Here is a 24,326-nt window from a genome sequence, read left to right on the forward strand (position 1 = left end):
CGGCATTCACATGCATGCAGCCACACAACACACACACACACGGCATTCACATGCATGCAGCCACACAACACACACACACACACGGCATTCACATGCATGCAGCCACACAACACACACACACACGGCATTCACATGCATGCAGCCACACCACACACACACACACGGCATTCACATGCATGCAGCCACACCACACACACACACGGCATTCACATGCATGCAGCCACACCACACACACACACGGCATTCACATGCATGCAGCCACACAACACACACGGCATCACATGCATGCAGCCACACCACACACACACGGCATTCACATGCATGCAGCCACACCACACACACACGGCATTCACATGCATGCAGCCACACCACACACACACGGCATTCACATGCATGCAGCCACACCACACACACACGGCATTCACATGCATGCAGCCACACCACACACACACGGCATTCACATGCATGCAGCCACACACACACACACACGGCATTCACATGCATGCAGCCACACAACACACACACGGCATTCACATGCATGCAGCCACACAACACACACACACGGCATTCACATGCATGCAGCCACACAACACACACACACGGCATTCACATGCATGCAGCCACACAACACACACACGGCATTCACATGCATGCAGCCACACAACACACACACGGCATTCACATGCATGCAGCCACACAACACACACACGGCATTCACATGCATGCAGCCACACAACACACACACGGCATTCACATGCATGCAGCCACACAACACACACACGGCATTCACATGCATGCAGCCACACAACACACACACGGCATTCACATGCATGCAGCCACACAACACACACACGGCATTCACATGCATGCAGCCACACAACACACACACGGCATTCACATGCATGCAGCCACACAACACACACACGGCATTCACATGCATGCAGCCACACAACACACACACGGCATTCACATGCATGCAGCCACACAACACACACACGGCATTCACATGCATGCAGCCACACAACACACACACGGCATTCACATGCATGCAGCCACACAACACACACACAGCACACAGCATTCACATGCATGCAGCCACACAACATACACACAGTACACAGCATTCACATGCATGCAGCCACACAACATACACACAGTACACAGTGCCCATTCTACCAGGCAAAAAGCCTCCAGTTCCTGTAAATTCTTGGGCTGTCTTGCATGAACTGCACGTTTGAGATCTTCCCAGAGTGGCTCAATGATATTGAGGTCAGGAGACTGAGATGACCACTCCAGAACCTTCATTTTATTCTGCTGTAGCCAATGACAGGTCGACTTGGCCTTGTGTTTTGGATCATTGTCATGTTGGAATGTCCAAGTACGTCCCATGCGCAGCTTCCGGGCTGATGAATGCAAATTTTCCTCCAGTATTTTTTGATAACATACTGCATTCATCTTGCCATCAATTATGACCAAATTTCCTGTGCCTTTGTAGCTCACACATCCCCAAAACATCAGTGATCCACCTACGTGTTTCACAGTAGGAATGGTGTACCTTTCATCATAGGCCTTGTTGACTCTTCTCCAAATGTAGCGTTTATGGTTGTGGCCAAAAAGCTCAATTTTGGTCTCATCACTCCAAATGACTTTGTGCCAGAAGGTTTGAGGCTTGTCTCTGTGCTGTTTGGCGTTTTGTAAGCGGGATACTTGGTGGCATTTGCGTAGTAATGGCTTTCTTCTGGCGGCTCGACCATGCAGCCCATCTTTCTTCAAGTGCTTCCTTATTGTGCATCTTGAAACAGCCACACCACATGTTTTCAGAAAGTCCTGTATTTCACCTGAAGTTATTTGTGGGGTTTTCTTTGCATCCCGAACAATTTTCCTTGTAGTTGTGGCTGAAATTTTAGTTGGTCTATCTGACCGTGGTTTGGTTTCAACAGAACCCCTCATTTTCCACTTCTTGATTAGAGTTTGAACACTGCTGATTGGCATTCTCAATCCCGTGGATATCTTTTTATATCCCTTTCCTGTTTTATACAGTTCAACTACCTTTTTCCGCAGATCCTTTGACAATTCTTTTGTTTTCCCCATGACTCAGAATCCAGAAAGGTCAGTGCAGCACTGGATGAAAGATGCAAGGGTCTGTCAGGAGTCCAGAAACTCATTGTCCTTTTATATACACACACTAATTACAAGCAAACAGATCACGGGTGAGGATGGTTACCTTTCATAGCCATTCAAACCCCTGTGTGTCAACTTGTGTGCATGTTATCAGGCCAAAATCACCAGGGTATGTAAACTTTTGATCAGGGTCATTTGGGTAGTTTCTATTGTCATTATGATTTAAAAAGAGTAAAACACAGTTGATTGATAATAAATGGCTCCAGCCAAACACTAACCATGAGTGAAAGAAAAAAGTTTGTGTTATCATTCATATTCTCTGAAAAATGGCCAAGAAATAAATTCTGCCAGGGTATGTAAACTTATGAGCAGAACTGTATATGGAAATGCCCAGGGGGAGCTTGCTGCAAACAAAACTATGCCTAAATTAAAAGGAGTTAATGGGGGAAAAAAGAGAAAACGTTTTGCAGGTAAGCTTTGGCTGCATTATATATTTAGAAACTTATTTTAGTTCATACTGTTTTATGCAGCTTTAAGGGGTTGATCTAGCCGTGCCATACCAACACCTCATGCTACAGTCGCACACTTGAAAGCTAATTTTTTGTGAGCTAATGGTTTAAACTGTTCTCCAATCTGCGCCCTTGCCGTACGGCACTTTTTTTTTTAGCTAGAGCACAGATTGGTGAACAGTTCAAATAGTTAGCACACAACAAAAAGATATGAGTTTTGAAGTGGGCTGCTAAAGTGTGGGGTATTAGAATGGCATGGTTAGATGAATAAGTAAGTTATAGCACATCTTTATTAGAAATGATCAATCAAAGTCCATCTAAAAAATTGCTTAGATTCCTGATCGGATTTTAAAAAATGTCAAGTTAACCATCAAATTTCACTAGACATTATTAAAGGAACATTTTATTGCAATTACAAGATTAATTGTAGACACATTACGACAACAAGTGGTTCCAGGTGCCTGGTATTTTGAAAGGAGGGTATGTATGGCTTAATATGATTGACAGATGATGCTGTCCAATCACAAAGGATTATTAAAGTACTCTAAGCAAGCAAAATGAATGAACACAAGCTAAATATAGATATAAAGACATGCACACCTCTTAAAGCTACAGTTACTGTATGGTGTATTTTAATATAATACAAACATTGCATATATGTATTTAATTCCTTCTGTTAGTGGTCAATGCTCATTCACTCTTGTGAAGCACTTGCTGAGCAACATACGTGAGGCCACTCACTACTTCAGAAGCTATAGCCTGGAGCATGAGAAAACCACCATGCACATTTCTACCTATCCATATGGATGGGGAGAAAGGCGATTTAAGAAAAACCGTATTAAAAGAATATTTTATTATAAAAACAAAAAGCAGCAGTTTAATTTCCAACATTTTAATAAAACATTAAGCTATTATCAGTCAGCACCCAGGTAACTTCCAAGATCCACTGTTTTGTCAGGGATGCCTGGGTGAAAAACCTCAGGATTTCATCATCCGTCTATTAATGACAGCAACAATTTTTCCATGTTACATAAGCAACATACATACAGGTCCACTATGTAGATTCACAATACTCTTCCTAACCCCCACTTATGATTCAGAGGTTTTAGAAGTTTATTTGTACTAATTTGGTTCACAATTTTATGATATTTCATGCATACTGTTTATTGCATAACTATAATATACATTTATGCTTGTTTTTGGGGTAATCGTCTTGTTTTATGGACTATCCCATAACTACCTTTCTATGAAGATTATATTTGCCTGATCAGTACAGGAGTTATATAACAAACATTTGCTGAATTTTATTGCACATGGCCTCTAAGGCTGCTTATTGCAAGAGAGCTTGGTCTATACAGAGTGCAGATATGCATGTTTATCCTGAACATCTAAAGTACAATTACATATCTCTTTTGTGAGATCATTACAGTTTAAAGTGAAGGTAAACTTTAATGAATAAAAGCCCGTTTTTTAAAAATACTATTACAAACAGGGGCACTTTCATTCATCAAAGTTTACAAATCAGCCGTTTTGATTAAAAACTTAGCTTTTTTTTCCCTTTTCACAGCCAGAGCAGCTTCCCCCTCCTTGAAATCCTCTCTTCACACGTCAGCAATGACTAATCCGGCTTCCTCCAATCACGGCTTTCTCCCCAGGGTAGTTATTGTCTGAGGACATGCTGTGATTGGAGGAAGCCGGATCAAAGTTTACCTTTACTTTAAAAATCGGTCTAGGAAAAGGAGAAGGGATTTAGAGATCTTTTTTAAAACCTCCCCCCCTACAGCGTTATCGGCGCACTGCGCAAAACATGGGAGTGTGGACGGACGAAAATTAGCGGTTAGGGCTGCACAATGAAGATACTGATGACAAAATATGGGAGGGGCAAGCAGGCATTTTAAACAGCCACAAGAAACAAAAGTACTAATGCTTAGAAACGCTTTAGGCTACTAAATTAGGCTATAGTTCAAAATGATAATCATTAGCAAGCTTAAAGGAATTACCTATTTGAAATTTTGGGTTGACTGTCCCTTTAAGGACAGCACTTTTCCATTTTTTTGACAGTTTGGGACCAAGGATATTTTTACATTTCTGCTCTGTTTGTATTTAGCTGTAATTTTCTTCTTGCTCATTTACTGTACCCACACATATACCGTTTTTCTCGCCATTAAATGTACTTTCAAGTGATACCATTATTTTCATCATATCTTATAATTTACTATAAAAAATGTTTTTATAAAAATGAAAAAAAAATGGGGGGGAACACTTTTTCTAACTTTGACCCCCAAAATCTGTTACACATCTACAACCACAAAAAAAACACCCATGCTAAATAGTTTATAGATTTTGCTCTCAGCTTAGAAATACCCAATGTTTGCATGTTCTTTGTTTTTTTTTGTAAGTTATAGGGCAATAAATACAAGTAGCACTTTGCCATTTCCAAACCATTTTTTTTTCAAAATTAGTGATAGTTACATTGTAACACTGATATCTGTCAGGAATCCCTGAGTATCCCTTAACGTGTGTGTGTGTGTGTGTGTGTGTGTGTGTGTGTGTGTGTGTGTGTGTATATATACACATATATATTTTTTTTATTTTTTTAGTTTTTTTTAATAGACAACCCAACGTATTGATCTAGGCCCATTTTGTTATATTTTCACCACCAAATACGATCAAATAAAAAAAAAATTTCACTTTCTCACAAACTTTAGGTTTCTCACTGAAATAATTTACAAACAGCTTGTGCAATTATGGCACAAATTGTTGTAAATGCTTCTCTGGGATCCCCTTTGTTCAGAAATAGAAGATGATATTTATGGGTTGGGATTACTTTTTGGTAATTAGAAGGTCGCTAAACGGTGCTTTGCATCACACGTGTATTATGCCCAGCAGTGAAGGGGTTGCAATCAAATGTGGCACTTTTTCTAAGAAAAAAAAAATTATCCCAATTTTTCTGTAGAGTAGCTGCCCCCCCTCCATACTCTACCCCCTCCCAGATACCTTTTTAATTTTTAATTTCCCCCCTCCTCTGCCACCCACCACCCTCTGCACCCACCCTCTCCCAACACTTCACATTTACAAATGCCGCTTAGATCCCGGCCATGCGTGCACGCCCCACCCCCTGCACGCGCACACCCCCGACAGCCTCTGGAAGTTTCCAAGCGATGGGCCGCCCACCCGCCTCCCTGCAGCTGCTCTCACCCACCAACGATCAGTACCATCGCTGGCCGATGCAGAGAGGGCCACACACAGAGTGGCCCCTCTGCATCGGTGTGCCAAAAAAGGTATTGCAGTGATGCCTCAGGATCACTTCCACTGCTTAAAACCCCTTAGGATGTACAGGGTACGTCCTTGGTCGTTAACTGACTTTTTTTGTAGGACATACCATGTACGTCCTTGGCACTAGTTCACGTGAGCCTAAATAATGTGCCCACTCCCGTGGAGTTATTTATGAGTCAACACTGATTGTCTAAAATGCAAGTCTGTCAAATGAACTGAAATAAGGGGACAGTCTGCAGGGGCTTGGATACAAAGTAATCACTGAGGTAAATAGTATATTAATATAACAGTATTGGTTATGCAAAACTTGGGAATGGATAAAAAATAAAAAAAAAGGGTATTGTCTATCTTTTTTTAAAACAATAACATATTTGGAGTACACTGTCCCTTTAACAGAGACTAAAGGAAATTGAGCAGGAGGATTCAAAAATAGGGACAATACATTTAGATATATGCATACAGATGATCAAAAGGGAGGACAAGAATACAACTACAAACGTTCAGTTTGTTTAGATAAAAGCAAATATATTAGCAATAACTATTTATATCCCCTTGAACCACTTAGCATGTAAGCCTATGAGCCCAGCTGTTTTCATATCACTTTCATAAGAGTCGACAACAACAGTGCAACTCGGCAGGGCCCTCTACCCATTTTATCTCTATAAATGTTTATCTTGTATACAGCCTATGTTTATAGCGCTGCGGAATCTGTGTACGCTCTACAAAAACCTAATAAAATATTGTTTATTTATGTTTGTATGTCCACAATCCTTAATATAAAGGTTGTGATTCCAATATAGTGTCATAATAAACTCAAGTGATTTGTAATATTATATAATAGGAGATAAATTATCTCTAGAGTCAAAATGGCAGCTAACTAGTCAATCTATGTCCCAGGAAACAAGGGGAGTATCCAATGAGTAATATCTTTTTATCCTTAAAAAGATTGTGTGAAAAGCAATAACTATATTTCAGGCACAGACAGACATCAAACCTGAAATGTTTCTTAAACAGCAATACTGAGCAAGATTATAGTAGAATGAGCTTACTATTAAATGATGAGATCCACTGCTATTACAATAAGACATTCTGATTTTTATTCTCCAGGTGCTCTTCACAATTACACAATGCAGTACACAAAATGATCAGTATATTCTCTATATTAAGAAGTGCATAATGTTCCTTAGTAATAGATGCTATGACATATCACTACACTGACATTTAATGATCAGTAAACAGACACTATACATTATGCCATCATGTATATTTATACTGCTGGAATAATTTGTAGTTTGCTCATCATCATACATAAGAGTTATCCAAGTGGCAGACTTTCATTCTGCCTCTTTAAAAAAATAAAAAAAAATGTATTGCGCTCAGGGTCTGTGAGATTCAAGGGGGAGAGCAACGGTTGCTATCGAGCGGGCAAACTGTGTGGCTTCACTCAGCCAATTGCAGGCCTTAGCTTGGTTAACCCCACATGCACCAAAGGCGGGACAAGCTAAAAATAGAGAGGCTCATTACAAACTGACAAATCGCTGGACTGAGGTCCATCCGGCAGCATGGGGACACAGGAGAGACAACACTAGAAATGTATTGCTGCATCTAGCCAACAGATTTCTCAATATAAATATATTGTAGGCATACTGAGCAGCTGTGTATGTTAAGGAAATATGACAGAATGTTAAGGAATTTGAACACTGTACAACAAAAATTTCAGATTTTTTTAGTGCACACAGAAAAATGTGATTCTTATCATATACTGTAAACTGATGACTTGTATAAATGTCAATGACAAATAGATTGCATACATCGATATAGTCATGCATACATACAGATCAACCAATGGCTTTTTCATGTAGTTTCAATAAATAATAAAAAAAAAAAAAACATGTTTCTGGAGGAGGAGAAATTACTAAACAGGAATAATAAAGTTTAAAATCTTCATCTAACACCCACTTGCTTAAAGTCAGCAAAATAAATGTAAGTGTACTGTAGAATATTGATTAAAACACACAACAGCTTTAAGTTGTCCAAGCAACAAGGGATATGTCATTAACTCCAATATAGAATACAACTATACATTTAAAAAAAAAAAAAAAAACATTAAATTTGTTACACTTCCAATACTCAGCATCATGACTTATTTTTATAAATAAAAAAAAAAAATGTATTTAAATTGCAGAAGCCATCAATCACTCCCTGAAAACACACATATACAGAAGCTTGTTCAGGGCTGGGCCTGTGTATTAAAACTGGCAACAATCCTAAAAATGCAGCTCAACAGTGACAACAAAATGTTAAAAAAAATAAGATAGCAAGGCTTAAATAAATGTGTTGAAAACGGCTTTATTGAAAATGTAAGGGTAAATTGTGGTATTGTTTAAATAAATTTAAAAAAACATTGCTGGCAAAATGAACATTTGCACTAAGCAAATAGGAAACGGAGATGAAAAGGTTACAGGATAAGTTGCTGATTATGTACTGCTGTCTTAGCAAGGACTAACAGTGTTATGGGATTTAGCCCTGCCTGAATACCCTGACGCTGAAATCCATTGAATTTTTTTTATTTAGTTATATGTTACACTGCCAGCAGTAACAAAAAAGGACAAAGGTTGAACAAAGTCAGGATCACACCCTGAAATAAAATGAAACTAACAAATATGTAGCAGAAAACCCATCAACAATATGCACACTATAGGTTACCATACAAAACACACAAATACTAAAAATTACATTCTAAAATGTCAGAGTTACAGAATGATCAAGAGACTTTAGCCTGTAAACCTGATTCAACCCTTTCAATGCAAAATTAGATCAGTAATCAGATTGACTTTGACATTTTAAATAGTAATATTGTTTCTAAAGTACAAATACATTATATAAGCAGCCACAGTCCAGATATCAAATACTTATTAACGTACAACATGAGGAATAACTTTAACAAGTCATTACCATGGTTTAAGGAATATAAAAATATAGTTGAATACATATAGATCTGAATGTGTTAAACAGAAAAAGTAATAAAATGACATGCATGGGTATGTTTTGGTTTTTTTATACACACATGCTGCTAATCACATATACACATAAACATACATACAACCTTACAATGTCCTCCAAATAAAAATATATGCATATCCCTAATGTTTATGTGTGCATGTGTGTGTGTGTGTATGTGTATATATATATATGTATATATGTGTGTGTGTTTATATACATATTGCCACTTCCCCTTGAGGCCTCAAATTATGTATATCCCCGGACTCACGTAGACGGGCAGCGGCCAAGGATAAACGGCAGGTTCGGCTCCCACGGGAGACTTGAGCCTAAGTTCCAGCTTCTCTCCCATGTCCGGAGAGCATACTAATCCAAACCAGAAAGCGATGCAGAGGGATTTACAGATAATGTACAATGTGCAGATTATGTCTAGGGTGTCTCCGCCAGCAGGTCCCCGGGTCTCACTGTTTCTCACACTCAGTGACTCGGTAGCGCCATCTTGGACCCGGCGCCAAGCAACAATGAGCCCAAGGCCGGGGCAAACCAATCCGACCTGAGAAGGGGGAGGGAAAAGGTGGAGCTTCGTCTGCAGCCGCCTTAAAGATATAAATTAAATAAATAATCCCGTGGGTGTCCTCACATGGCCCCTTAACCCGGTATCTGAGAATAAACAACAGGGCAATAGTTGGGTAAAAATATGTATCAGCCGATCAATAACCCCAGACCACCAGTATTTATGGTTAGATCCACGATAACACAGCGCCGAACCCAGACATTAGAGAAGGTGATATGGGGTACCCTAACCTCAGGCGGCCGGTGGATCAGTCCAAATGACACGTTCAGGGGTGATCTAGACATTCACTACCACTAAAACATAATCATCCTTATGTTTGATGGGAAATTAATTTCGAAAAATCCATGCGTAATTTTAGTATTATGTATTAACGCTTATACGCACAATTTGTGTATGGTGTCAGATGATAAAGAGATGTAGGTTGAGGTGAGGATAAGTGGGAGAATAAACCATATGGCAGACAAAGGGGGTGGTGATGCAGCTGACACCCAGGACGTGCAGTGCGTGCTGAGAAGGGGGGATACCTCTATATGAGGGAGGGGAGTTAACTCTGTATTTTGGTGTAAATGCTGATGACATTGTTTACATACATTTTATTTGGTATATATCCATTTTACGAGCAGACCGAAAATATCCTTTCACTATTTGGATAGGTAAAATTTTTTGTAGATATAAATGAAATGTGTAGTATATTATTGTAAATAAAATCAGATCTTTACTATGGTATTTTTTAATGTCTACCTGGTTACTGAATATGGCCTTATTTGGTTAGAATCTGATGTTTGTATTTTAGGATTCAAGAATTGCCACCAGATCAACTAATAATTAAAGGGATATGAAGCCCAAAAATAGTCTTTTTATATTCAGACATAGCATACCATTTAAAAAAAAGTCAAATTTACTTCTATTATCAAATTTGCTTTGATTTCCCATGATATTCTGTGTTGAAGAGATACCTAGATAGGCATCTGGAGCACTACATGGCAGGAAATAGTGCTGCCACCTCGTGGTCTTGCAAATGGATAACATTCTTTACAAAACTTCTGCCATATAGTGAAATGAGCCAGTGTTCTAAAAGAAGTTGTCTACTGCGTAGGAATGTGTATACCACGTCACTTCCGGTGACGTGAATCACCTGCTGGAGGTTTGTGGCGGTCACTGCGCATGCGCAAGAGGCCCAACCTCCTTCAAACAGGTGTTTAAGCCGACTTATTTGATAACGGGTCGCGGGATTCTGTGGGGGCCGTGCCGCGCATGCGCACATGGCCCCACTCATCAGACAAGACCCTATTGGTTGTACAGCCACTGACTTCACGGACTAATCAGATAATGCAGTAAGTAACGCTTTTTTCCTATGTATTATCTGATCGGTCCGTTTGATTTGCCCACGTCCATTCACCAAATTGTTCTATCGCAAGCCGCCGACTTGACGTGCCCCGGGGGGGCATGCTTATGGGGGTTACAGTGGGTGCAGATGGGGCTTATGTAGGTCCATAAGCACCCACTGTGTAACTTATGTAAGCCCCATCAGCACCCCTTGTAAACCCCATAAGCATGATCCCCCCCGGGGCACGTCAAATCGGCGGCTTGTGATAGAACAATTTGGTGAATGGACGTGGGCAAATCAAACGGACCAATCAGATAATACATATGAACAAAAGCGTTAATTACTGCATTATCTGATTGGTCCGTGAAGTCAGTGGCTGTACAACCAATAGGGTCTTGTCTGATGAGTAGGGCTGTGTGCGCATGCGCGGCACGGCCCATAGAATCCCGTGACCCGTTGTTATCAAATAAGTCGGCTTAAACAGCTGTTTGGAGGAGGTTGGGCATCTTGCGCATGCGCAGTGAGTGACACAAACCTACAACAGCTGATTACATGTCACCAGAAGTGACGTGGTACACACATTTCTATGGTAGACAACTTATTTTAGAACTTTATGGATAGTTGGGATTAGATTCCCAGGAGAGACAATGCTTGTATAGTACTCTTTGCCCAGACTAATTGTAGAGGCAAGTGAAATTTTATATAATATAACTTTTATTGAACTCTTAAAAGATGGAGGGGTTAAAAGATAGGGGGGTTGTGTGGGACGATGCAATCCCATTTGTTGTTGTTTTAATTTTAAATCTATCTGAGTTGCAAAGATCGTTAATGATACAATTTTATAACTAATAGAGAACCAGTCTTCTGGGATTGGGGTGGTGTCACTGACTCAGTGGAGCGTTAGTATTGTATCCACCATAGAACCTTAGGTGTTGATTGCCATATAGGTGGAAGGTGCATAAGGATATTATTATTTAGATAAATAAATAGTAACCACATTGGTATCAGCACAACAGCTAATCTTATACAGTGTGTATTGAAATATCTAGTAATGCATGAATGTGAATAGACAAATACAGGGAGTGCAGAATTATTAGGCAAATGAGTATTTTGACCACATCATCCTCTTTATGCATGTTGTCTTACTCCAAGCTGTATAGGCTCGAAAGCCTACTACCAATTAAGCATATTAGGTTATGTGCATCTCTGTAATGAGAAGGGGTGTGGTGTAATGACATCAACACCCTATATCAGGTGTGCATAATTATTAGGCAACTTCCTTTCCTTTGGCAAAATGGGTCAAAAGAAGGACTTGACAGGCTCAGAAAAGTCAAAAATAGTGAGATATCTTGCAGAGGGATGCAGCACTCTTAAAATTGCAAAGCTTCTGAAGCGTGATCATCGAACAATCAAGCGTTTCATTCATAATAGTCAACAGGGTCGCAAGAAGCGTGTGGAAAAACCAAGGCGCAAAATAACTGCCCATGAACTGAGAAAAGTCAAGCGTGCAGCTGCCAAGATGCCACTTGCCACCAGTTTGGCCATATTTCAGAGCTGCAACATCACTGGAGTGCCCAAAAGCACAAGGTGTGCAATACTCAGAGACATGGCCAAGGTAAGAAAGGCTGAAAGACGACCACCACTGAACAAGACACACAAGCTGAAACGTCAAGACTGGGCCAAGAAATATCTCAAGACTGATTTTTCTAAGGTTTTATGGACTGATGAAATGAGAGTGAGTCTTGATGGGCCAGATGGATGGGCCCGTGGCTGGATTGGTAAAGGGTAGAGAGCTCCAGTCCGACTCAGACGCCAGCAAGGTGGAGGTGGAGTACTGGTTTGGGCTGGTATCATCAAAGATGAGCTTGTGGGGCCTTTTCGGGTTGAGGATGGAGTCAAGCTCAACTCCCAGTCCTACTGCCAGTTTCTGGAAGACACCTTCTTCAAGCAGTGGTACAGGAAGAAGTCTGCATCCTTCAAGAAAAACATGATTATCATGCAGTACAATGCTCCATCACACGCGTCCAAGTACTCCACAGCGTGGCTGGCAAGAAAGGGTATAAAAGAAGAAAATCTAATGACATGGCCTCCTTGTTCACCTGATCTGAACCCCATTGAGAACCTGTGGTCCATCATCAAATGTGAGATTTACAAGGAGGGAAAACAGTACACCTCTCTGAACAGTGTCTGGGAGGCTGTGGTTGCTGCTGCACGCAATGTTGATGGTGAACAGATCAAAACACTGACAGAATCCATGGATGGCAGGCTTTTGAGTGTCATTGCAAAGAAAGGTGGCTATATTGGTCACTGATTTGTTTTTGTTTTGTTTTTGAATGTCAGAAATGTATATTTGTGAATGTTGAGATGTTATATTGGTTTCACTGGTAAAAATAAATAATTGAAATGGGTATATATTTGTTTTTTGTTAAGTTGCCTAATAATTATGCACAGTAATAGTCACCTGCACACACAGATATCCCCCTAAAATAGCTATAACTAAAAACAAACTAAAAACTACTTCCAAAACTATTCAGCTTTGATATTAATGAGTTTTTTGGGTTCATTGAGAACATGGTTGTTGTTCAATAATAAAATTAATCCTCAAAAATACAACTTGCCTAATAATTCTGCACTCCCTGTATACTAAGAGTGAATGGTGAAGCGCAAGTACGTGTAAAACACTGGCTTATATACACTTTAAACACTGATAAAATCAACTAGAAACCAGTTGTTTATATTATTTACTAAAAGCGATTTTAAGCATATACAAAGAGAGCCAATTGTCCAATAGTACAAAACGCAATTTTGGGGGACAAGTACCTGTAACTTACCAATGTATATATACCAGATGTAATGGAACACTGGTTACTTTTGATACCATAGTATCCAACAATTGTTTATTCGCTTTTACTAAACAAGCACTAACTTGCAGCAAGAGTACTTACTACCAATAAATATACACACAATATACCGGTAAACCAAGTGTGCAAATATACATAATTATAATCAGAAATAAAGTGTAATTACAACGAAACTAAGAAGTGTCACCATAACGTAAGATTAGCATTTAATATCCGCTGATGCAAACATAATATATTAAGGAATCAAGTGTGAAAACAGTGTCGCTAATGCAAAAATAAAGCACAACTATACTGTTACTATAATGTCAAACATTGTTTCATTGGCATAAAATTTTGATTGCCTAAAACAAGTGCCATTAAAGAGCACAAGTACTAATAGCCTATTCAGGCACATATTATACATCACAAAATAAGCATTAAGATACGCAATTGATTTATACTTAGAAGTAATGGAAAAATAGCTGCAGTATTGTCAAACCTAATGCAACATATGGAAATCCATGGTGGAATTATCTAAATAATTGTTACAAATTTGTAACATACAGTCAGATCACAGTGTACCAAATAACATACTAATATGTAATGCAAAAATTAGGTGCAACTATACCGATACTCATGTGTCACTATAAGTATTAAACAGTGTTTCATTGGTATAATAATTGATTGCTTAAAACAAGTGCTATTCAACAGCACAAGTATTAACAGCCTATTCAGGCACACACCACATATTACAAAAATAAACAGCAAGATACTTGGGGGCCCATTTATCAAAGGGCTTGCGGACCTGATCCGACACTGCGGATCAGGTCCGCAAGACCTCGCTAAATGCGGAGAGCAATACGCTCTCCACATTTAACATTGCACCAGCAGCTCACAAGAGCTGCTGGTGCAACGCCGCCCCCTGCTGACTCGCGGCCAATCGGCCGCCAGCAGGGAGCTGTCAATCAACCCGATCGTATTCGATCGGGTTGATTTCCGGCGGTTCCTGTCCGCCTGCTCAGAGCAGGCGGACAGGGTTATGAAGCAGCGGTCTTTAGACCGCTGCTTCATAACTTGTGTTTCTGGCGAGTCTGAAGACTCGCCAGAAACACGGCCCTTCAAGCTCCATACGGAGCTTGATAAATGGGCCTGTTAAACTGAAGGTAAAGTTAATTCTATTTCAAAGTCTAATATCACTTGTTGACCCAAATTAATATGAGTTTAAGTCATCATTTTTTTTCAAAGTCTTTTTTTCCTGTTTACACTCATATTTTTAATTTTGCCGATGTCAACCCATAAATTTTTATTTTTTTTGTTTAGTCACGTTTTCTTTTCATCCAACTGAAATTCTGGCCGTTAGGTGGCCGTCAATCTACGTCATCCGCCTTCCGGATGATCTGGGCATGCGTTTCATTTTTATTATCGGACTTGCAATACAAGCGCGCTCCCGTTTCGAATATGAGAATTGGTGAAATCTGAAATGCTACAAATATTTACACAGCATAATAAACAGTTCAATTACTGTTTTAAAACAATAACTATGTAATCGCATATAATACATATTAGTATGAGAATTGACATTAATTATTGCCATGAGTGGACTACACTATGCGCATGCGCAGTTTGTTGCATTCCTTGTGAACGCGCGTTGGAGACTGCTCTGTATGTCAGTCTCTAAAATAAGGAAATGGCTGTGGGAAGGAGTTAGGAAGGTAACGATAGTGAAAAAGAAAAGTTTTTTTTTTACATAAATATATAATCGATTTGTGACAAAAGCTTAGCGACTTAGTAAATGAAGATATGACTAATTGATTGGTTTATAGAGAGCGGTAAAACTTTACCTTCACTTTAATACATGGAACTGATTGAAAAACAACTGCAGTAACACATGTATATTGCGGTATCAGCTCCAGAATTTTTACAGTTTAATAACAAATAGTTAGATTACAGTGCATTACATAGCACAAGAAATATGTTCACATGACAATTCTTACCCATTCCAGGTAACCTAACAAATTATTGGTGAATTTATATACACAACAAACCCTTCTTTGACTCAGGGACTACTATCCAGAATTAACTTAATTCCACTCAAATTGCATAGCTAGGCAATGTGATATAACTCCACACACTATGGTTGATAGGTATCATCAATACGCATAGTCCACTTGTTATCTACCACTCCATACAGTTTAGACTGATTGGTATAAACCAGTGAGCACTGATAATAAATTTATGCTATAAAGGCCAGATTAATAATCAACAGGTCTCACAGTTTATTTTCATATTTCAGCAACACATGATGAGAGAGATTTTAATTGTTTGTGTTCACCCATCTTTTAAAAGTTCAATAAAAGTTCTATTTTATAAAATTTCACTTGCCTCTACAATTAGTCTGGGCAAAGAGTGCTATACAAGCATTTTCTCTCCTGGGAATCTAATCCCAACTGTCCATAACGTTTTGCACTAAATGCTAGCACCACTCCTCACGAATAAATAATAAATTGATACTGACACACAAAGTATCTTAAGCAATAAATATATTTGAGGAGCTTGCCTTTATAGTGCCCTTGCTACTTGTATAGTGTAACTTCTTTTAGAACACTGGTGTTCTGTCGAAAATAGCTACCTTGCCAAGATTTGCTGCTTCGACCAGCGCATGCTCATAATTACGTAAGTGCACTCCACATGTTTGAAAGGAATGTGTAGAATGCGATTATGTAATGAATAGAATGTGCAGATGCAGGTAGCACTCAAAAGGTATAACATTGTTATAAACATTGTTTCTAGCACTGCATGCTCCTGAGCCTACATAAAAATCTGTTATGGAGAGGAGCAAAGTTTCAACAAAGAAACCAGGAGAAAAGTAAATTTAAGAACATTAAAAATGGGAAAGTTTCTTAAAATTCTACACTCTATCTGAATCATGAAATATATATTTTTACATACATTTCATTTTAAATAGGAAATTCCTCATTCACACAAAGCCTTAATGTCAACCCACTGTCTTTCTAAAATTATTTATATTTATTTGTAATGAAAGAACTTTGCATTATACTTTCATTATTTATTTTGCTCTCTTTTAATAAAATTTAGCTCTAAAAATTGTGTTTTTTGGGGTTTGTTACTTCTGAAGGCTAACCATGCTACATATATTTCCCTAATATGCTTTAAAGTGATTGTAAAGTTTAATAAATAAGTACCGGTATCTAAAAGTAATCTTAAAAACAGTGGCACTTTAATTTATTAAACTTTACAATGACGCTTATTTTTAAATATACCTTTGCGTTATGGTAAACATAATGCTAATCCTCTGCACGCAGCGCATGCTTTCTTTAGCAGAATAATGACAAATTCAGCTTCCTCCAATCGTTGTGTGCCCCCTTTGGCGTCCAGCTAGTGAGGCACGCAACAATTGGAGGAAACTGGATTGTCATCGATGTGACCATAACGCAAAGGTAGTTTGAAAAATAAGCGTCTTTGTAAAGTTTAATGAATTAAAGTGCCCCTGTTTTTAAGATTATTTTTATTTACCGGGCACTTATTCATTAAACTTTACAATCACTTTAATTGATAACAACTGCAACACAATACATTTTATACTAATATTATAATCTCAGCTAGCCTTATCTGCAGACTCAAGGCCGGATTGGCTCCTCCAATATGGCAAATGGTGGGTGGAGTTTGATTATTGAAAAACAATTGTAACAAGCAAGGTGTTAATTTGTTTTTAAAAGCCTTTAGACTTTGCTATGTTATTCTTTAGAAAGACAAAATAAATGTCTTAGAAATACAAGGTGTTTACTATCCCTTAAACTGAACAAGGAAGGAAAAGGTCAGAAGTAGGTTGCTCTGCTGTGAAAAGCAGATTGGCTGACCCCCCCCCCCCCTTGTACCCCCAACCATGATCATCCATCTCACTACAGTAATGTTTTTCCATGAATGTATGTATAGATAGATAGATAGATAGATAGATAGGAGACAAATATATGTGAATGATGCATTCATAAAGGAAGGTATTCTTAGACAACTTTTATGCAGACAATTTTAAATAGATTTTGTCCCTCAAAACAGCCCTATTTCCCTCTTCATAGCCTGTCAGATGCAGTATGTTTGTTTTTTACCATGGGGCCAAATTTTTAAAGGCCAAATGGCGCTGAATACCCCTGTTTCCGCGTGAACCTTTATGTTCGCTGGAAACACGAGTTAAGAAGCAGGGGTCTTAAGACCGCTGCTGCTTAGCTCACCCGCCACCTCTGAGGCGGCGGACAGCAATCAGCTTGATCAAATACGATCGGGTTGATTGACACCCCCTGCTAGCAGCCGCAAATCTGCAGGGGGCTGCATTGCGCAAGCAGTTCACCATGCTGTTGGCATTCAGCAATGTTGGGCGGACACGATTCGCTACAGTGAATCATGTCCACCCGCCTTTTGATAAATTGGCTCCCATGTCTCAGCGTTGCTAGCAAATCACAACCCAACTGATAGCCACATTCACTTTACTGTAGGTCACTCCATGCTAGATAATACAGTTGGCTGCATCATCAGTGCGGGGGCTACAGTAAAGTAAATAGTGCTATTGATCAGGTTATGATGTACAAACCCCATTAAATTAATATTCACATGCAAGGTTGATAAAACAACTATAAAACAGACCTATGATACAAACGGTGCAAGCCACACTACAAGAAAAGTTGGCACAAGAAAGAAAAGAGCTTAGTTTTTATGAGAGCAAGCTAAAAATATCTCAATGGAAGTTCCAGTGAGTGAGAAGTGTTCTGTACTAGGATTCTTTTATGTCATCTTCTGATGTTCACATGACATGAATCTGGAAAAAAGCATGATATCATGGCACACTCTAGGAATATTACTAAAGGGCATTTGATGATGATGCGATACAGCATAATGTGGAAAGCTTTCCTTGCAATCATGGGTTTATGATGGTGGTGGTGGGGTGCTCTACTCCCCAGAATCTTGCTATTTATGTCTGCAGATGCCCATGCTTGGAATAGTAACAATCACATCATTCATTTGGAATTGTGGATGAATTTAAACTTTGTTTTATGTTTTCTCAAATGTCTTATAAGGACCTCAAAATGCAGAAGAATTGCATCATCAGCAAGTTCATACAAAGACAATGCAATAGCACTTACTCTGAATTTTAAATGAGCAATATATATATATATATATATATATATATTATTTTTTTTAACAAATTTCAAATGTTTCTTTAATTTGCTGGCAGCCTATATCATGTGATAGCCATGAGCCAATCACAGACTCATCTTTCTATATACTGTGAACTCTTGGGTATATAAAAAGACTGCACAATTTGAAAATGGAAGTAAAATTGAATGTCTTTTATAACTGCATGCTCTATCTGAATCATGAAAGTTTCATTTTGACTTTAGTGTCCCTTTAACTGTCACATGGCTGCTTACACAATCACCAGAGTTTAGAGCAATTTAGGGACCCTACAGGAATTATGATAAAAATAAAACAAAGACTGAAATATGCTCATAGCACTCAAGAACCATTTTACCTACTATTTTTTTGTCATATTGTTGCAAATTAAATTATCTAAAATTCATTTTGATTCACTCCAGCAAGCTTGTGAAAACATGCATAAGACATTCTAAAATTTTAAAAACCATACATGCCACCAGTTTAAATAAATATATTTTATCATTGTTTTTTGTTTGTCAACATTTTCTTTCTGCCAGGCCACAAAAGGAAAGAGTGTAACACACATTTTCATATGCACTAGCATTAACTGCCACGGGCCTCTATCAAGGTCTGTCGGATCTGATCCAACAGCGCAGATCAGGTCCGCCAGACCTCGCTGAATATGGCGAGCAATACGCTTGCCGTATTCAGCATTGCACCAGCAGCTCACAAGAGCTGCTGATGCAACGCCGCCCCCTGCAGACTCGCGGCCAATGGGCCGCCCGCAGGGGGGTGTCAATCAACCTGATCGTACTCGATCGGGTTGATTTCCGGCAATGTCTGTCCACCTGCTCAGAGCAGGCGGACAGGTTATGGAGCAGCGGTCTTTGTGACCGCTGCTTCATAACTGCTGTTTCTGGCGAGCCTGCTGGCTCGCCAGAAACAAGGGGCATCAAGCTCCATTCGGAGCTTGATAAATAGGCCCCTAGTCTCACATAAAAGGATAGGAAAGTCAAAATTAAACTTGCATGATTCGGATAGAGCAGGTCATTTTAACACACTTTTAAATCCACTTCTATTTTCAAATGTGCTTCATTCTTTTTGTATCCCTTATTGAAAAAGAATACACATATATTTCACACTAGCTGGAGCTAGCTGCTGATTGGTGCCTGCACACATTTGTCTTTTGTGATTTTTTAACTAGATGTGTTCATCTAACTGCTAGTAGTAGAATGCTGTTCCTTCAACAAAGGATAACAAGAGAATAAAGCAAATTTGGTAATAGAAGTTGTCATGCATGATACACTCATGAGGAGTAGTTGATACCTGAATTGACTACCCAGCAGAGGTGGTATTGTGGTCGTAGCATTGCCAGGTTTAAGCTGAACTGTTCTTTGCGTGAGAACTGGGTTTGTTCAGAAATGTTGTGGTCTAATGACCCCCCCTCCTCCCCGTGCATGGTATTTCCTAATACTGTGAGCTAAGGCTAGCTATAAATGGTAGAATGATTGTAAATTAACACAAGGGAGGGGGCCTTGACAAGACAAAGGAAACACTGAGTTACAACTGAATGTTACCCAAAACTTAGGCAGAACTAGCCTGGGCAAGAAGCAGCTAACATCTAAAGGAGTTCTCCACAGACCATTGAAGCTTTGGTAATAAGTGTATGGTATTGTGTTTGTTATTTTTATGTCCCATTTTATTTTAAATAATTGTATCTTTGTGTATATGTTATTTTGAATGTTTTTATAATTTGGCACTGTGTAACCTATATTGGTATTATTGTTATTAAAAATATAGAAAATCTAATTCTGTCTTTGGACTCTAATATCTGAATTCACACTCTGAAGAGACAAGGTTAAAGGCACATTACCTAAGTGTAAATTTGTGTGAGTTATTGGGTTTCCAAGACACCCTTTTAAATTAAAATTGGTGGTGGCAGCAAGTGTTAAGCTGGGTTGGTGTAGGAAGGATTTGGGGGTTAGTTTTGTGTCCCTTTATGTCCTTTGTAGAGATAAAGGTTTCAGGGAACCAGAAGCTGCGTGCTATTAAAGGGCCGTTATACACTCATTTTTTCTTTGCATAAATGGTTTGTAGATGATCTATTTATATAGCCCATAAAGTTTTTTTTTAAAAAAAATGTATAATTTTGCTTATTTTTAAATAACATTGCTCTGATTTTCAGACTCCTAACCAAGCCCCAAAGGTTTATTTGAATACCGTCAGCTACCTTCTCCAGCTTGCTCCTGTTTGTGTAAAGGGTCTTTTCATATGCAAAAGAAGGGGGAGGGGGGAGTGTCTTATTTCCCACTTGCAGTGGGCTTTCCAGCTGCCTTTTCAATAGAGCTAAACTGAAAGCTTCTAAGTACGTTTTTAAACCATTTTATACTGGATTTTTATATCAGTATCTGTGCATCTTATTCTTTATAGTAGTGTCTACTACATGCAGTTATATGAAAATGAGTGTATACTGTCCCTTTAACCCCTTTGGGTGGAAAGGCTTAATCGTCACAGACGTAAATTGGATAGTTGTTTAAAATTGTATGTTCTATACAAATCATGAAAGAAAATTTCGGGGTTGCCTGTCCCTTTAATGTATTCTAAGTGTAGCTACTCATGACAAGCAATATAATTGTTTGCAATAGCAGTTATTGAAGGACTGAAATAAGCAATAATTGCTTGCAAAATAACTTACAGGAAGTAGGCTGCCTTTCATCACCTATGGACTCTGAACCTACAGGAATATGAATGTGCTATATACATATAAGCACATGAATGTGTATATTTATATTCTCTATCTATAGCTAATGTGCATATATATATATATATATATATATATATATATATATATATATATATATATATATATATATATATAAGCTCTATCTATATATATCTATTTATTTATACTTGGTTATAAGCTGGAGATTAAAATTTAATTTGTTTCCTGATAAAACAGCCTGTTGAGAGCAGAGAAACTTGTTGCATATTCTTTTATTGTTATTGCAATTTGTATTAAAGTTTTAATCTAGTCAACTTTAAATTTTCTCCTTTATTATTTTCGCCTTCCATTTTGGTACTTGCCTGCAATCAGGAACTCCAATAGAAGAGTGTACCTGAGGAGAAGGTCAGCTGGGGACTAGAATATAGGTGTAATGCACTATTACACCTACAGTGCAAACAACTTTGTGAGCTACCCACTTGGGATCTTTTGAGACTGTCACTACATCACAATACAGTCTACATTATGAGATGTACTTCTATGCTTGATTTCCAGGGATTCTAAAGGGAGGATTTTATATTTGCCAGAAAGAACAACCTGGTTCAGTCAGCTGGTGACTGTGACATCCAGCCAGCCTTACATGCACTATGTTTTGGTAGTGCCACCCTAATTGTGAGTTACCCATTTGTGATATTAAATCTTTACTTTTAAATATACAGTTTTCATCAGAGGTGTCAAACGCATTTGAGCCACGAGCCATTTTCCATACAAGTGCAACTCACGTGAGCCGCATACTACCTACATATCTAGCCATATTTATGAACTGTATCGAGTGTCTTTTAATGTTATATTCTTTGGCAACACTAATCAATTCTTTGCAAATAATGCCAGTTTGACACCAGTGGTTTACACTGGTTTTGTTTGAAGCAAAATTTAATTTGTGCCTATTTTTTTAAGAAATATAGCTTTGGTGCGCCTTCGGCTGCAAAATCTAAAGTGCTTCTTAACCTATATACCAACTATAAAGTGGGTTATTTTAATCCCCCTGGACTTCTCCGACCAGATAGATTGACAGCCCCTGTTCACTTGCGATTGGCCACACGCAAGCGGTATTGCACATGAGGTAAAGGGGCCTAGTTATCAAGCCGTCAACCTCAAATACGCTGGAATTCCGCAGCGTATTTGTGGCGAGGCTGATTCGCCTTAGTTATCAAAGGCTCGAGACCGGCAAAAGTAGAATTTTGTGACGTAAACTTCGATCCGCCGGACTCAGTCCGACACAGATCGATTCTTACGTCACTCCAGATGTTCCGCACACAAGTGCGGCACAATCTCACTACTTTTGCTAGTTATCAAAAAACTAGCAGGTACGCTCGGCACTTTTACGGCCCAGCGTACCTGGTTTTCAAAGCGCCAGCCTGGAGGCGGCGGATCCCATAGGAATCAATGGGAGTCTGACCATAGCGAAAGTACAAGTTCGCTGCTGCCAGACATCCCATTGATTCCTATGGGATCTGTCTGCACCTAACACCCTAACATGTACCCCGAGTCTAAACACCACTAATCTGTCCCCCCTACACCACCGCAACTAAATAAAGTTATTACCCCCTAAACCGCCGCTCCCGGAGCCCACCGCAAGCTACTCTATACATATTAACCCCTAAACCGCCGCTCCCGGAGCCCACCGCCAACTACATTATACCTATACCGCCGCCCTTTATAATAAATGTATTAACCCCTATCCTGCAGATCCCACACCTCGCCACAACTAAATAAATAGTTTAACCCCTAAACCGCCGCCTCCCGGAGCCCACCGCCACCTACATTATACCTATTAACCCCTATCCTGCCCCCCTATACCGCCGCCCTCTATAATAACGTTATTAACCCCTAAACCTAAGTCTAACACTAACCCTAACGCCCCCCTAACTTAAATATTAATTAAATAAATCTAAATAATATTTATATTATGAACTAAATTAATCCTATTTAAAACTAAATATTTAACTGTAAAATAAACCCTAATATAGCTACAATATAAATAATAATTATATTGTAGCTATCTTAGGATTTATTTTTATTTTACAGGCAACTTTCAATTTATTTTAACTAGTTAGAATAGTTATTAAATAGTTATTAACTATTTAATAACTACCTAGCTAAAAGAAATACAAAATTACCTGTAAAATAAATGCTAACCTAAGTTACAATTAAACCTAATAATACACTATCATTAAATTAATTAAATAAACTACCTACAAATAACTAAATAGTTATTAATTATTTAATAGCTTACCTAGCTAAAATAAAGAGAAATTTACCTGTAAAATAAATCCTAACCTAAGTTACAATTACACCTAACACTACACTATACTTTAATAAATTATTTCTATTTAAAACTAAATACTTACCTGTAAAATAAACCCTAAGATAGCTACAATATAAATAATAATTATATTGTAGCTATCTTAGGATTTATATTTATTTTACAGGTAACTTTGTATTTATTTTAGCTAGTTAGAATAGTTATTAAATAGTTATTAACTATTTAATAACTACCTAGCTAAAAGAAATACAAAATTACCTGTAAAATAAATGCTAACCTAAGTTACAATTAAACCTAATAATACACTATCATTAAATTAATTAAATAAACTACCTACAAATAACTACAATTAAATACAATTACATAAACTAACTAAAGTACAAAAAATAAAAAAAGCTAAGTTACAGAAAATAAAAAAATAAGTTACAAACATTTTACAAATATTACAACAATTTTAAGCTACTT

The 24,326-nt window shown here is 38.4% G+C and overlaps 1 protein-coding gene across 1 annotated transcript in view; it reads right to left on the reverse strand.

Moving 5' to 3' along the window:
* DOT1L (DOT1 like histone lysine methyltransferase) overlaps positions 1-9,258 on the reverse strand; it is a 742,223-nt gene extending 732,965 nt beyond the window's left edge. The window contains exon 1 of the mRNA XM_053700101.1: positions 9,157-9,258. Within this exon, the coding sequence (XP_053556076.1) occupies positions 9,157-9,258 (102 nt within the window). The remainder of the gene's footprint in view (positions 1-9,156) is intronic.
* Between the last annotated feature and the right edge of the window lie 15,068 nt (positions 9,259-24,326).

Source organism: Bombina bombina, chromosome 2 (assembly GCF_027579735.1).
Source record: "Bombina bombina isolate aBomBom1 chromosome 2, aBomBom1.pri, whole genome shotgun sequence".
NCBI classification, from domain to species: domain Eukaryota; kingdom Metazoa; phylum Chordata; class Amphibia; order Anura; family Bombinatoridae; genus Bombina; species Bombina bombina.